We start from the raw sequence: 13748 nt of genomic DNA, 5'->3' as shown, positions 1-13748 counted from the left end.
GGATAATGGGCCCATTATGACGTAACAAGCAAATGGCGTATCATATATAGAAAGAAAGTTATCACATTTTAGTCCTTCCGTCGCAATCCTTATATTGCCTTCCAAATATCTTCTAAGATTGGTTTTAAGAAGCAAAATGAATGTAATCGTGAGTAATCGTGATTACTTTACCAATGTAATCGTAATCGTAATCGACTACTTCCTGATTTTGCTGTAATCGTAATCGTAATCGTAATCGCGTGATTCGTAAGTAATCGTAATCGCAATCGATTACATTCATGAAGTAATCACCCCATGTCTGTTACCAATAGCACACTCAGTTAGTCATCCTGAATGATACAGAAACATTGAGAATAATACAGAAACATTGAATTGTTGCAATATCACAAGCACGATTGGATCATATGTATCAGCTTTGAAATATTGTGTTTCTTAGTGGTCCGACAATAAGGATGCACATGTAACCCTGACAGACATGTGACAGTGCAATATGTTTATGTCGGACAGCAGACATTCAAAAAAGCTAAAATATCTAAATAATTTACCGGAAAACCTTGGCATAGTCTGCGAGGGGAAAGGAGAGAGTAACCTACCCCTACCCCAATATCTGAAAATGACGGGGGTAAGATGCCAGAGTAGATTGTAGCTTAGATATGTTGGCTGACTATTGCTCGGCACAACCCACAGAATTATGAGTTATTAGCGTACATTTGGACCCTGAAACCCGAACTTTATTAGTCCTGCAGACGCAATATCAGTTTAAATCAACCAAATAAAGCAGTGCAAATGTTTATTTGGAGTCTATTGATCTACTTTCGACTACTCGTGGTTTTTGAAACGTTTTATAAAAAAAATGAAATATACTAAAAGTAGTACCTTTATGTGGGTTATGAGCCTATGTGGTGGGTGCCTAACCCAAAAACCTGACGTGATAGAGAAAAACCGAAGTCATTTTTGAAGTCGGCGTCCGAAAGTTAGTCGTTCAACTGTCAGATCGAAATCAACAAAAATTGTGTTGACCAGTGTAATCAGAGGTGATCAAAGTAGTCAGCGTTGGTACACGAGAAGTAGACGACACAAACTTCTAGTCCAGTATGCAGGTAGAAATACTGTAGTGATGGGAAACTACTTCAAGTGGAAGGCGAAAATGAAGACATGACAAGTAGAAGAAGTATAAAAAAGTTGATTTAGTTCATCTTCGGAAGCGCTTGAATAATGAACTGAACAATCCCCTTCTGACTCTAGGCTCCTGCATATAGTGACATAGCCAGGGATGTGCCAGAATATCCTCGAGGGTGGGACGCTTTTCTTGGTCCTTATGTAGCAAACCTTTAATAAGGCTTCGATACGATTTGGAAAACTTTCTGTCCAGACTGTGATAAACTTTACAGTTTACAATCTCCTCCTCGTTGTTGAATGGCCGTCGTCCTTCGACCATCATGTACAGCACGATGCCAAGACCCCAGATGTCGAGGCGATCTCCGAAGTAGCAACCTTCTGTGTACCATTCAGGGGGATAGTAAACCCGAGTTCCGGATAGCTGCAGTTCAGGGATCACCTGTAAATAATAACTCGCTAATAAATATAATTATCTTGTCATAGAAAAAGAGGGGAGCAAATGGTGCATTTGACTAATCAACACAGACAACACACTGGTGTATTTGATTGTAGTGTCAAACTCCGACATTTTTCCAAGTCAAATTTGCATGCAAGTGAGTGTGAGTGAGAGAGACTGAAGTGGTCCGTCGACGACAATAACAATAATAATATCGATATGAATTTATCCATCCTTGCTAATTTATCACTGCCCAATGTGTCCAGTCCATATAGACACCAACCCCAATCAAACAGACGGGCTGAAGAAAATATTCAAATTTTGTCCCGATCATGGCTTACAAGAATCCTTAATCCTGAGTGGGATTAGTACTTTGTGATGGGATGTGACATTATCCCAAATTTTCGTGCTACTTTCGAGAGCCATATAGCGCTTGGGCCTCGACATGGTATGAAACTAATCTTTGATTTGGTTTTGAAGATCGAATCTTCACCGGTTGTTGCGTTTAACATTATCGGGATATGATACATATTATCGAGTAGGCTACATACCGTCAACTTGGTGCCGCATCCAAAATCGATAAGTGTCACGTCGTGGGTGTGTGGATTGATGAGAATGTTTTCTAGTTTGATATCACGATGGACGATTTCATTTTCATGACAACGCAGAAGCGCGTTAGCTAGTTGATGGACAATACCGCGACAATCATCTTCTGACAAGGAACCGCGGTCGTTTAAGAAGTCGTTCAAATCTGTAACGTGCGGTAGACGCTCCATCACTAGTACGTATGCTGCATTGTCTTTAAAGCACTCAATCATCCGGATTACTCCTGTGACGTATACAACAGCAGTATAAGAAGAAAGGCGATCAGTGTTGTCATTATGTTACTCAATTAGAGGAAAACGTATAACCAGTAACCTATACAAGTTGAAGTAGCGATTCTCGAGGCATGTGAAATCGGATTTTAGTAGAAGCAAGATCACGAAAGACCTCAGAGGTACCCAAGTAGGCTATACGTAGTTTGAATCAGTAGGCTTGGAATAGGCGTCTTATACTTTTGATAGTAGATCACCAGTTTCAGATTTCGAAATTGAACAAGGCATAGCATAGCGACTAACGCAGGATGAATAATAGCCATGGCTGCAGGCAGGTTAAAAGTATAGTCACCATTGCTACTCAAGTGTAGGTAGAAGTGATGCCCAAAATTTCGACACAATTACATGCAGTAGTACTGATTTCTAAAACATACTAAAACTACATCAAGTCGGGTATAATATGAGAGATCTGAAAAACACTCAAGTATATAGTTTTTGAAAAGTAGATTTGGTAGAGGTGTCGCATATACATTTAGTTGCAAATTCGGGAGGAGCTATATTCCAAACTTCAAGATAAATCTTTGCGACTATGCAAAATTACTGATGTCATTACAAATAAAGCAATTTTCGAAAATATCCTGTTACCATGATACAGGGGAAATTTCTTTCGGTTGTTATGATAATTTCATTGACAAAAGCAATGCAAATCAATCCAAATACTACTAAAATTCAGAAGAAAAAAACTTGAGTAAAGGATGAAGTACTGGAGGTGAATACATAACCATTTGAGTAAATGCTAAAAGTATAGGTGTAACACATACTTGGGTACTCCATAAATGTGGATGTAGGGCCTACCGCGTCATGCTGACCAGTTATGCTAATCGCTATGGAAGTAGGTGCAATTTGCCGAATTACAGGGTATGCATCATGTCGTTGTCATGCAAATGATATATAGGCGTAGCCTAAATACGTAACCTCTTAAAGTGAGTAGTGGGCGTATTAGAGAAAATATATCTCCATACTCCGGAAAAGTAGAAGTAGGCCTATGTCGTTACTGTAGGTATAAATGGAAATAGTGCGTACAATTGGCTATACTATATATTTGGCTATACTATCCTATATCATATATCGTTACTGACCACCTTTGTGAAAGAATACGCGTTTGTGATTCTTTCGATGGACGACTAGAAGTCTTCCGTATACTTTACCTGGGCTCTCAGAAATTGTCAGAGTGTGCAGGAAAAAAAATTCGGCGGGCACATAGCAGCCGTTCAATGTACCCCATCTCTTCACCTTCTCCCCGCGAATGTATTTTATAACTACTTGGAGTTGGTCGCTTACCCTGGTTCCTGTTGAAGAGAAATCTTAACATGAATGCAGAGGCAACAATATTTTGTTATTCAGGTTGCTTCGAGTGCTACACGAGTCAGAGCCTGAGTAACAGTTCAAGTTATTGTGTTCACTGTTCATTTTCGAGTTCAATCCTATTCAACTCACTTTTTTACAACTCCTTTTTGGTGAAATTGAATGCCTCGCATTCATATTATAATAATTTTCATCCTTTACGCAGTTTCTGACTTAATTCTACAAGCAATAGTAGCCTATACTGATAGACGAGATACCAATAATGTGGTAGCTTACTATTCTGCGAAGTTATAAGGAAATATCTGGCTTGGCCGTCCGAGTCACGAGTCCGAGTCATATACTTGATCCAGTCATGCGCAGTGACTTGAGCGCAAGTCGAGTCAATACACAAATTGCCCCAAGTCGAGTGGAATCATTTTCCATGTTTTAGAAAATGACTCGAGTCAAGTCGAGTCACCAAAACATTGCGACTTGCGTCCGTCTCGGTCGATATAAACCTGATTTAGTCTAGCCTTAAATACCACGGCCCGTCATTTATTCTGAGTCTAATATATCAGTATAAGCAGACTTGCTTCTCCGCGGCTAATGAGACAATGCTATGAAATGTTTCGTTACTCACGTTCCTGTTAAGCGACTGCTGATAAAGTCTGCGCGCACACACAAAAAAAATCACTACATCTTTTGCAGAAGGTACTGATGATCACCAAATCAAACTGACGACCATTTTCGATGTACAGATGTAGAAAATGTAGTGACATGCGATGCTACTACATTCTCCGATAACTCCGATGCAGCGAACGTCAAAGTTTCGGCAAAAATCTTGGAATTTGGGGGTCTAGTCACGGTGATGACTTTATTTTAGTCAACACAACACATTACCGGAAAAATGCAGGGCAAATCGGGAGTCAAGCCGAAGTTATGACCATATTTTTAGTCAACACATTGTCTTCTGTTTCGGACCTCTTTCGGATCTCAAAATGTTACGCACTGTTGTTCAAGGGACCGCGCAGTGAGTTGGTGAGTGCGCGCAGACTCGCTATAAAATTAGAGGGGACATTGTTAAAGTTCAAGTTGCACCATTTACCTCAGGTTAATTGGCTACATATTTTGTACCGCAAATTTCGTTTACTGCTGTTAGAGCTAGGAAATATAAGGGCGCTCGTCAAAATCCAACCGGCGGTTCTCTATTTCTGTAATGCCTAGTAACCAGTACCCCTCAGAAATAATTCAACTCACCCGAGTATACGGTACCTCCACCACCAGACCCAATCTTGTCGTGAATGACATAATGCGGTCTTTCATGTGGTACTGACTTGCCTGGGAAGTGCCGGCGGTAATTAACATCCCAGCCTACGCGTTTTTCGATGATCTCGCATCTTTTTGCGACTGAAACGGTTTTTTCTGCCATTGCTTTCGTATCCAAGTTGACGACGGATCCCTCAATCTATTTGCGAATGTGTATACGGATACAACGATACAACGATATCAAAATAATAGCGTCCTGATAGAAACATAGTTGAAGTATAGGAATGATCGATTCCTAACTGGACTTGCACATATTATTATATAGACCACACGTGGCAGCAACTGTTCATCATCTTGACCTAAACATTTGAGTTCTACAGCCTTGCCAAGGCGCCTATTCCAGCAACCATATTAAAGAAACTCGACACAGTATGCCGGAGTTCCTTAGTTATAAGTTAAAACAATCATTTTTACGGCGTCTGAACTTGTCCATGCTATCGACCGACTATACATTTTTCAATGAAACACTGAACTAAGGCGAGCTTCATTTATATAGGGCTACCCCGCTACACGTAGCCTATCGGGAAATGATTTATATATATTCTTCGGTGAATGAAAGCTATGCATTCGCTTATCTGAAATTTGCGAATGTTATCTCAATTCGCAGTATGGATTAATTGAGGATTAAGTTATGTGTATTCGTGCGGCCGCGCGTATCCTTATCGGCGATGTCCAGGTAAAAGACCAGGAAGCGTTTTGTGATAAGACATTATCAATATTCACAAGACCTGCTCAAGTACGTAAAGCTGCAGAAGGATGTGTATTCGAAAGTGTTCGTCAAACTATGGTGGAAACTCCTGCCGTGTTCACTAATTGACGGATTTATCACCGATAACAAATTACAACGAGAAGCCCTTTAAATAAACAAAGTGCTGGGCACGATATCATTTCATTTCCAAATAGAATACATTACGTAGCCTACAATGATATGAAGACCGGGCAATTTTAGACCGACACCACAAAGATTTATGCAGTGCTGTAAATCCCAAATCCAGTACGTTTCGTTGCCGTGGTGTCGCATATACTTCCAGAAGTTAATAACTTATAATAAATTGCAATTACCACTATTTTTATATCAAAATAATACGACCAGCTGAAGTACCAAAAATATAGGGGAGATGTGGTTCCGATGGATCACTGGGACCGAAAATACTTGAAAAATTCTCCATAATAATTCCATGATTAGACTCCGTGAATTTGTTTACAATTACATGCTGACAGAATATTTCCTCACATGCAAAAAAAAATCGACCTGCGTGAGTTATGGAGTCTGTGACGAATGATTTACGTTTTAGGGGGTGTAAAGTAAATTTGGATCGACATTTTCATTTTTCTATATCACCTTTCAGACTAACGAACCCGCCATAATTTTTGATGTGAAGTATAGGGCTTGTATCAGGGTATATAATGGCACATCTTTTTTTAATCAATACCATCCTCGAGTGGACTGTTTTCAAGTCAATTACAATATTTATGGGGTGGGGGACCTATGGTACCATAGCCAAATCAAGCAAAATAGATGGACCAACTAATCACTTAACAACAGAAACTCGTCTACATATATATATATATGCTGTATATCATAGGTACCTGTGGTGTTTTATCGCTATTACGAGGTATCTGAAACTCAAAATGTCGATTTGCGGGTAATATGTATGTGGCATTAATTTTGTAAGTTTAGGCGTAAATCAAAACGTGGTTTTATGCCAACATTTGAGTTGATATATTCTATTTTATTCTTGAGGTCGCGACGAAACATTCCTAATTGGCTTGCTGTAGCTTAGCTTATGGTACACATCTAAACAAGTTAACAAATTTGAGTTTTTGAGCGTGTGTCTCATACGTCCCATGGTCGTGTGCCTTTGGACCCACCGGGTGGGGACCGATGACACGTTCGAGCAACAAATTTTAAACCTTCATAAATATTTTTTGAAAAGGCGGATATTCATCTAAATGTCCGCGATAGGTAGAGCTTGTATCGAACTGTTGGGACAGCAAAAGATCTGCTGTTCTTGGCTGAAGATTTGAGGGCCAGACATCATTTTGCAATTTTTGATCCATCGGTACCACATCTCCCCTACATCAAACGCACATCAGTCTTGAGTTTAATGCACACACTTTAAACGGCATACGACGTATTACCCAGAAGGAATACTTGGCTACTTCAGCATCGACTTCCAGTAATTATATAATCGATATTATTTTCGTTGCTGTTGGCCGTTGGTTGTCACCATAGACGAGGCCGAAGGATAATAGACGCACTAGCCCCATTTTCGACTTGTACATTGCGACTCCATGCGACTCCATGCGTCTCAACACGTTTCATCAGTCGGATAAAAAGCTAGATGAGCGAATAACGTAACAAATACAACTAAACTTTCACTAAATCTACAATCTTCCAAATAGCTCTGTAGCATCTCAAAAATGCCCCTGTGGCCCACTGGTGGAGAACCCCTAATCAACATATACGATTCCATTCCATTCGAATAATATCCGTCGGGCCATGACTTGGGCAGGGCACAGGGATTCGAGTAAATGTAGTGTAAAGCTACGCACGTCCGTTAACGTGACAGTTATGGGACGTCGTGGTCAACCCACAGAATATTCACAAAACGCAATGAAATAGGTATATGGTAGGAAACAGATCAAATAATCTTTAACGTGATATGAATCTTACATTATGTGATTTGTGGTCTCATGAAATGTATTTGAACCTGTAAGATCAGTCATGCATTTGTCACGTCATGAAGCTCGATACTCGAACACCCGGCCCTATAACCATAATGTGACGATCACATGTACTTTGGATGGCAACATTTTCCTAATGTATAATGTGACACAGAGACGCGTTTGAGGCAAGGATAATATTTCGGGAACAAAGGCCTGGCCGTATACTTGTTACCAGAACGCTGCATTATCAGAATAGCAATTGCAACGCGGCTCGTCTTGTGTTATCTTTATACGCTCTTCTATGATGCCGTTTCGCAAATATTAGTCCTTTCAGGTGAGAATGTTTGCAGATTCGCTGCCAGACGATATAGATCTAATTGACATGTTAAGAGCAGTACTATCATCCTCGTTTGCATCAACAAAATTGCGTGGAGGCTATTCGGTATGCGACGATCGCAAGCGAATGCAAATGGAACTGTTGTGGCCATTGTTGTTGTAATTAGAAAGTTTCTCCGTATATGTACATTGAACATCATGCATGTGTCTCAAATGCCAGCATTTACATCAATATTGTCTTTGTCATCAGCCTCCATAAATTGTGCCGCACCAGTAACTCGCCAGTACGGCCGCCGTGGAATGAGAGGAATTCCATATCAGAGCTGAGGGGTGGTATGCGGTCACGAGGCACCAAATACGTGCTCAGGTTGAGTGGAGCATTCAATACTTAGTATCTGTCGCTGTTAAGAAAATATTGAAACCAATTGTAACTTATGTTTGATATTCAATTGATTTTCTATGTTAGCGTGTGACTATATATAATTGAGACCGACACACTAGATCAGGGCGGGCAACATACTGCCCGCGGGCTGGACCCGCCCCGTCGACAGCTTCCGGTCATATATGATAATGTTGCCCGCAGCTCGAATCTACATACATTCGCGTGCAAACGTTTTCGACCATGAACATTAACAAGACAAAGCGGCGTTTCAATCTAACTTAGGTTCGCGTGCAGTCTTTACAGAGGGTATGTACGTCAACTTGCAGCCAGAGTTCAAAGAACATGTTGACAACTTTGGTAAGCCCCAGATGACTCATTGACTTCAACAGCTATTGACGTATATACGTTAATAAATTCATTGACTATATAGTATACTGTTTTGGTCTATATGTTCTGCGCTCAAAGTTTAGATTAAATACGATCTATTCCTTGTATAGGTGGATAAATACGCGATCAATGTATCGATTCAGGAATCGGACCCGCCATGTACTTCATTTTCCCATATCGAGCACGTCGACTGGAGAATTTGCCCATCCCTGCATTAGCATGTTTCATCAATCGGGATCCTTAATCGGGAATATCGTTTTATTTTCACAATTGTCATTCACCACATTAAATAGTGCTGTACTCTAACACATTCGGTACATCCCTGGACTCGATTGATGGGTTTAATGCAGTCTGGTTTCACGATATTTCATTTCGGGAACGTATTAATGGATGGATTGAGGATGAGAAGCAGTCTTACGTGCACGTGGAGCGGCCGAAGAGCCTCCAGTTCCCATTTTGCTGCCAACCATACGCTGAACCATACGCTGAACCATATCGTTGTGATGAGCTGTCTCAAGAAGGATAATCAAATCATATATATTATGCATGGTATATTTGGATATATTTACTATGGGACTAATATACTTCAAGACCAAGATCTAATTATGAAAAAATTATTCAGACGTTGGATTAAAATCCCAGCACGGGGTATTGTTCAATATTTAAAAACGAAGCCTATGTCTTAGTTGGCTTCTCTCGACTATGATAGATCGTGATGTCTGCCTAATACATAGGCTACACATCTAAAAATACTAAATGCTAAATACTAAATACTAATTTTATTACATATGTGAAAATGTGCATACAAATGATCTGCTTATGCGTAAGTTGCAAATTATCATCATCCAGCAATGTCATAACCGTGTGAATGACACATTATTAAAGTAGATTCACATCCATGTCTTCGATATCGGGCTACTATTAGGATTTACATCTGGACTGCATGAACTGGCAGTCAAGATCCATCAGAGACTGCAGCAATTGGAATGGCACATGGAATCTTGGCTCGTCACAGTAGAGGTGAATCATCAGCGCGCCCTGAGATCAGACATTGGATTATCGCCGGGAAAAGTTGTGTGATTCGTTACACGGATCTGGGCAGTAACGACGTACTTCTCTTTTTTTGAAGTACTCAAGTAGTTATCCTCTATTTGCAGTACTTACTTAAGTAAATCTAATTTCCCACTACTTCTACTTCGTAATGTTTGTAATTTTCGTAATGTATGTAAATTTACTTCCTCACTATTCATTTCTAATGATGCAGTCGTTTTAAAAAGTCGATTTGATATGGAATCCAGCTTGATACAGGTTTGCTACCACGATTTCACATTATCTCAAATTAGGTGGTGGAAAATAATTCATGAGATACGGATATCGTCTGAGCAGTCCAGCAGTAATTGTTGTGTGATAAGGGTAAGACATTGTCGATCCAGTCACATCGTCTTCAGTGATATAATAATTCCAATGATAAAAAGCCTACTCAGATTAGTGACAACTACACTGCAGCAACATCTTTTACACGCAGGAGCGCAGGGGCGCAGACAGGGAAACAAAAGTGATCAACTGTTTCTAGTGTTACAATTACCATTGTGATGTCAGATGACGTCATATGTTCACTATGTTTGCGTTGTTTACCGATAACATTTTACGAAAGGTACTGGATTTTTCCAGCCCTAGTAATGCATAATGCGATCTACTAGACGCAATACGATGCAATGAGCAGATAGGAGGTTGTCGGATACCATATGTGCATGCGGTCCAACAATTTAACATCAACTTTGGCTAAGGCAGAAGTGATATTTGTTCTGAACTGCAGGTTGAAATAGTTGTTTCTACATATGGCGACACCAAAGCTGTCGGAAATATCTGAATTCGAGTTTGCAAGTAAAGTGATTAGTGAGCAACAGCTGATTTATCACTGCCAGAAAAAATAATAGCGCAGTGCATTAAAAAGGAAATATTAGGTTAAAGTATAGCGTACATTTATTCGTGTTGATTACATAACAAATTGTCCATTAAAACTATAGTATGCACGATTCATACTACAATTCGATGGCGGATTGTTTCGCTGCGCTGCGATTCTCGCATTGTAAGCCAACAATCAATGAGGCAAATTCATCTGTGCCTAACCTGGTTTTTGTTTGTCTGCATGCCGTCATTTTACGTAACAATGCCTTTCTAATTACTTGATTCTGGTCCTGTGACGTTACTAATATTTGAATTTTTGGAGTCATTGCGACAATAACATTCGATCAATTTTGAGCCGTTCGTGAGGCTCGGCTCGTCTGACTCGTCTTGACTCCGTACCCTTTCCACTTTTCTGCATGCATGGAATACCCTTTGAAATAATGCTCAGTTCAGTTCTGTTTATTAAAAATTTTGGCAGATCAATACACCACAAGACAAGTAGATAATATGAAAGGATAAGCGACAAAAAAATTGCACGAAGTGTACGCAATTGAATAACAAAGCACAATAAACTGTAGATTTGCTCCGCGAGTCAATCTATTCTTGGAAGTGGCTCGCACAGCAGAAATGAATTCATATCACATTATATGGTCGAGAATACAACGAGCTATCTTTTCGCAATGTGGTGACCTTTCGAGGAAAGCGTAGGTAGACGAAGACGAAACTGCTTGACAGCTTTCTAGGTTTTTATTGACTGAAATTCAGCTACAATCAACTTCACGGAACTAGGACATGCACTCGACAACACAGATATAAGCAACTGAGGTACGAAAGGAATGAACAGAGCAAAGTAAACTAATTACAGTAATCAGCACTTATACAATCACAACAATCACCACATTCACCCCCACCAAGAAAATAGGGACTAGCTTTTACGAGGTCCTTTGCCCGTAACGTTCGGGAGCGCGCCTTATGCGCGTGGATCGACGCAGTGGAGGTTCCTCGACATCTGCGCTGCTACTGGGCTCCACTACTTCGTCGCGACGCGGAGGAAATGTTTTACTAGCAACGCCATCTTTTTCGCTGCTGGACGAGGTGGTAAGTTCATCGGATGACGGCTCCGTTGTATCGCAGACAGAGGAAAACTCTTTTTCCTTTCTTTCAAGCGCCTCAGAAGACTTTGTAGAAACAGGGTAGGGTGCGAGATCTTTAACGGAAACCGTTGATTCTACGCCGTTTCTGTAACGTATTAAGGCGTATTTAGGGTTGGCATCCAATAGTTCTACCTCATTAACGAGGGGGTCGCCTTTGTTCCGCACAAAATTTCGTAGAAGTACGGTGCCGCCATGAAGAAGCCAGTCAGGGATGGAGTCGCCCAACATGGATCTCCTTTCAAACTTGAAGAACCTGTCATGAGGAGAACAATTAGTTGCCGTGCATAAGAGCGACCGGATGGAATGCAGAGCATCCGGCAAAACCGATTCCCAATGTCTCTCCGGCAATCTCCGACTTTCCAAAAGCAACTTGACGGATTTCCACAAAGTCTGATTAAGGCTCTCGCATTGCGAATTGCCTGTGGGGTGATAAGGAGTCGACTTGCTGGTGGCAATACGCTTGCGTGTCAAGAAATCGGTGATTTCCTTAGATAGAAATGAGGCACCCCTGTCACTGTGTACATATTCCGGTACACCGACACGCGAAAACAAGGATGAGAGACAATTGACGACCGTTGACGACGTCATGTCGCGACAGGGATAAGCAAATGGGAAGCGACTGTACTCGTCAATAATAACAAGTACAAACTTTCTGGGTCCATCAACGGGACCTTTGAAATCGATGCTAATACGTTCCCATGGTCGAGTAGCTTTTATCAACTTGTTCGTTTCATTAGACATGAAGAACCGAGGTTTCAATTTAGCACATATTTGACAATTAGCACAAGTTCTTTTAACGTCCTCCATAGAAAAAGGTAAATTCTTGGATCGGACAAAGTGATCAAGTCGTCGAATTCCAGGGTGACTCAGCGCTTCGTGGATCTCTTGAAGGCTCATGTGTGGCTGGCCTGGGGACGAACAGCAAACCCGAGACAGAGTATCAGGTCCGATATTCTCGGATCCAGGGCGGTGAATTATTTGATACTTTAGCGGACTTAACTCGAGTTTCCACAGAGTGAGCTTTGCATTTTTAATCTTACTCGGATGGTCTTTTCTAAATATGAAAGATTTCTGTAATTGAAATTGAATGCAATGATATGCCTCTATCCCTACGGCACTTGTATCTGTGTTTAAAATATAGATATTGTCTCAGCACCCAACAAACTCACCCAACTAATTCGATATTGGAAGAATCATGGGAAGATATATACAGCTTAATAAATGAGAGATTTTCAACCTTTCGATCCTTAACCAGTGGTGCTGACATTCGCGATTTGCACGCATCTGGGCAAGTCATATTAAAAACCCCTCCGTGGATTGCTCAGGAACCTGATGTAGACTCATCATTGACAAAATCATTTGGCAGAAATTCCCCTGCAGAAATTGTTAAGGTGGTATTCCGGGACCATATTTTCTCGAACTACAGTGATCATACACTTGTATATACGGATGGTTCGAAGACATCGTCAGGATGTGGTTATGCCGTATACATTCCTCGGTTGAATGTGAAATTGTCTGCGACGCTTCCTAAATGTTTTTCAATATTTTATGTAGAGTTGCATGCCATCAAAGATGCATTATCGTGGGTTGAAAGAAACACGCATAGTAAAATTGCTGTAGTAAGTGACAGTTTGAGTGCCCTAACCGCCATCGCCAATCATGGATCGGTCAATGACTACGTTGTGAACGATATATTAGAATATATTGCAGAACTTCAAAATAACAATAAATCAATCACGTTCATCTGGATACCTGGGCATGCTGGTATTCGTGGTAACGAAATCGCCGATCAATTAGCGAAAGACGCTGCGTCAAGAAGGGATGAAGGGAACAATCACTTATTACCTCTGCGTGATGCACTGTCCGTCTTA

At 40.7% G+C, this 13748-nt stretch overlaps 1 protein-coding gene across 1 annotated transcript; it reads right to left on the bottom strand.

The window, feature by feature from the left end:
* Positions 1-307: 307 nt before the first annotated feature.
* On the bottom strand, positions 308-3106 carry LOC145458270 (serine/threonine-protein kinase pim-3-like). Its single transcript, XM_080336598.1, has 2 exons — positions 2107-3106; positions 308-1558 (listed from the first exon to the last, which is right to left on the bottom strand). The coding sequence occupies exons 1-2, from the start codon at positions 2371-2373 to the stop codon at positions 1193-1195; spliced, it is 633 nt and encodes a 210-aa protein (XP_080192724.1). The 5' UTR covers positions 2374-3106; the 3' UTR covers positions 308-1192.
* Between the last annotated feature and the right edge of the window lie 10642 nt (positions 3107-13748).

This window comes from Botryllus schlosseri, chromosome 16, assembly GCF_051294905.1.
Source record: "Botryllus schlosseri isolate E-star chromosome 16, Bs_hap1, whole genome shotgun sequence".
Taxonomy (NCBI): Eukaryota; Metazoa; Chordata; class Ascidiacea; order Stolidobranchia; family Styelidae; genus Botryllus; species Botryllus schlosseri.
This window is presented reverse-complemented; position numbering and strand designations above follow the sequence as displayed.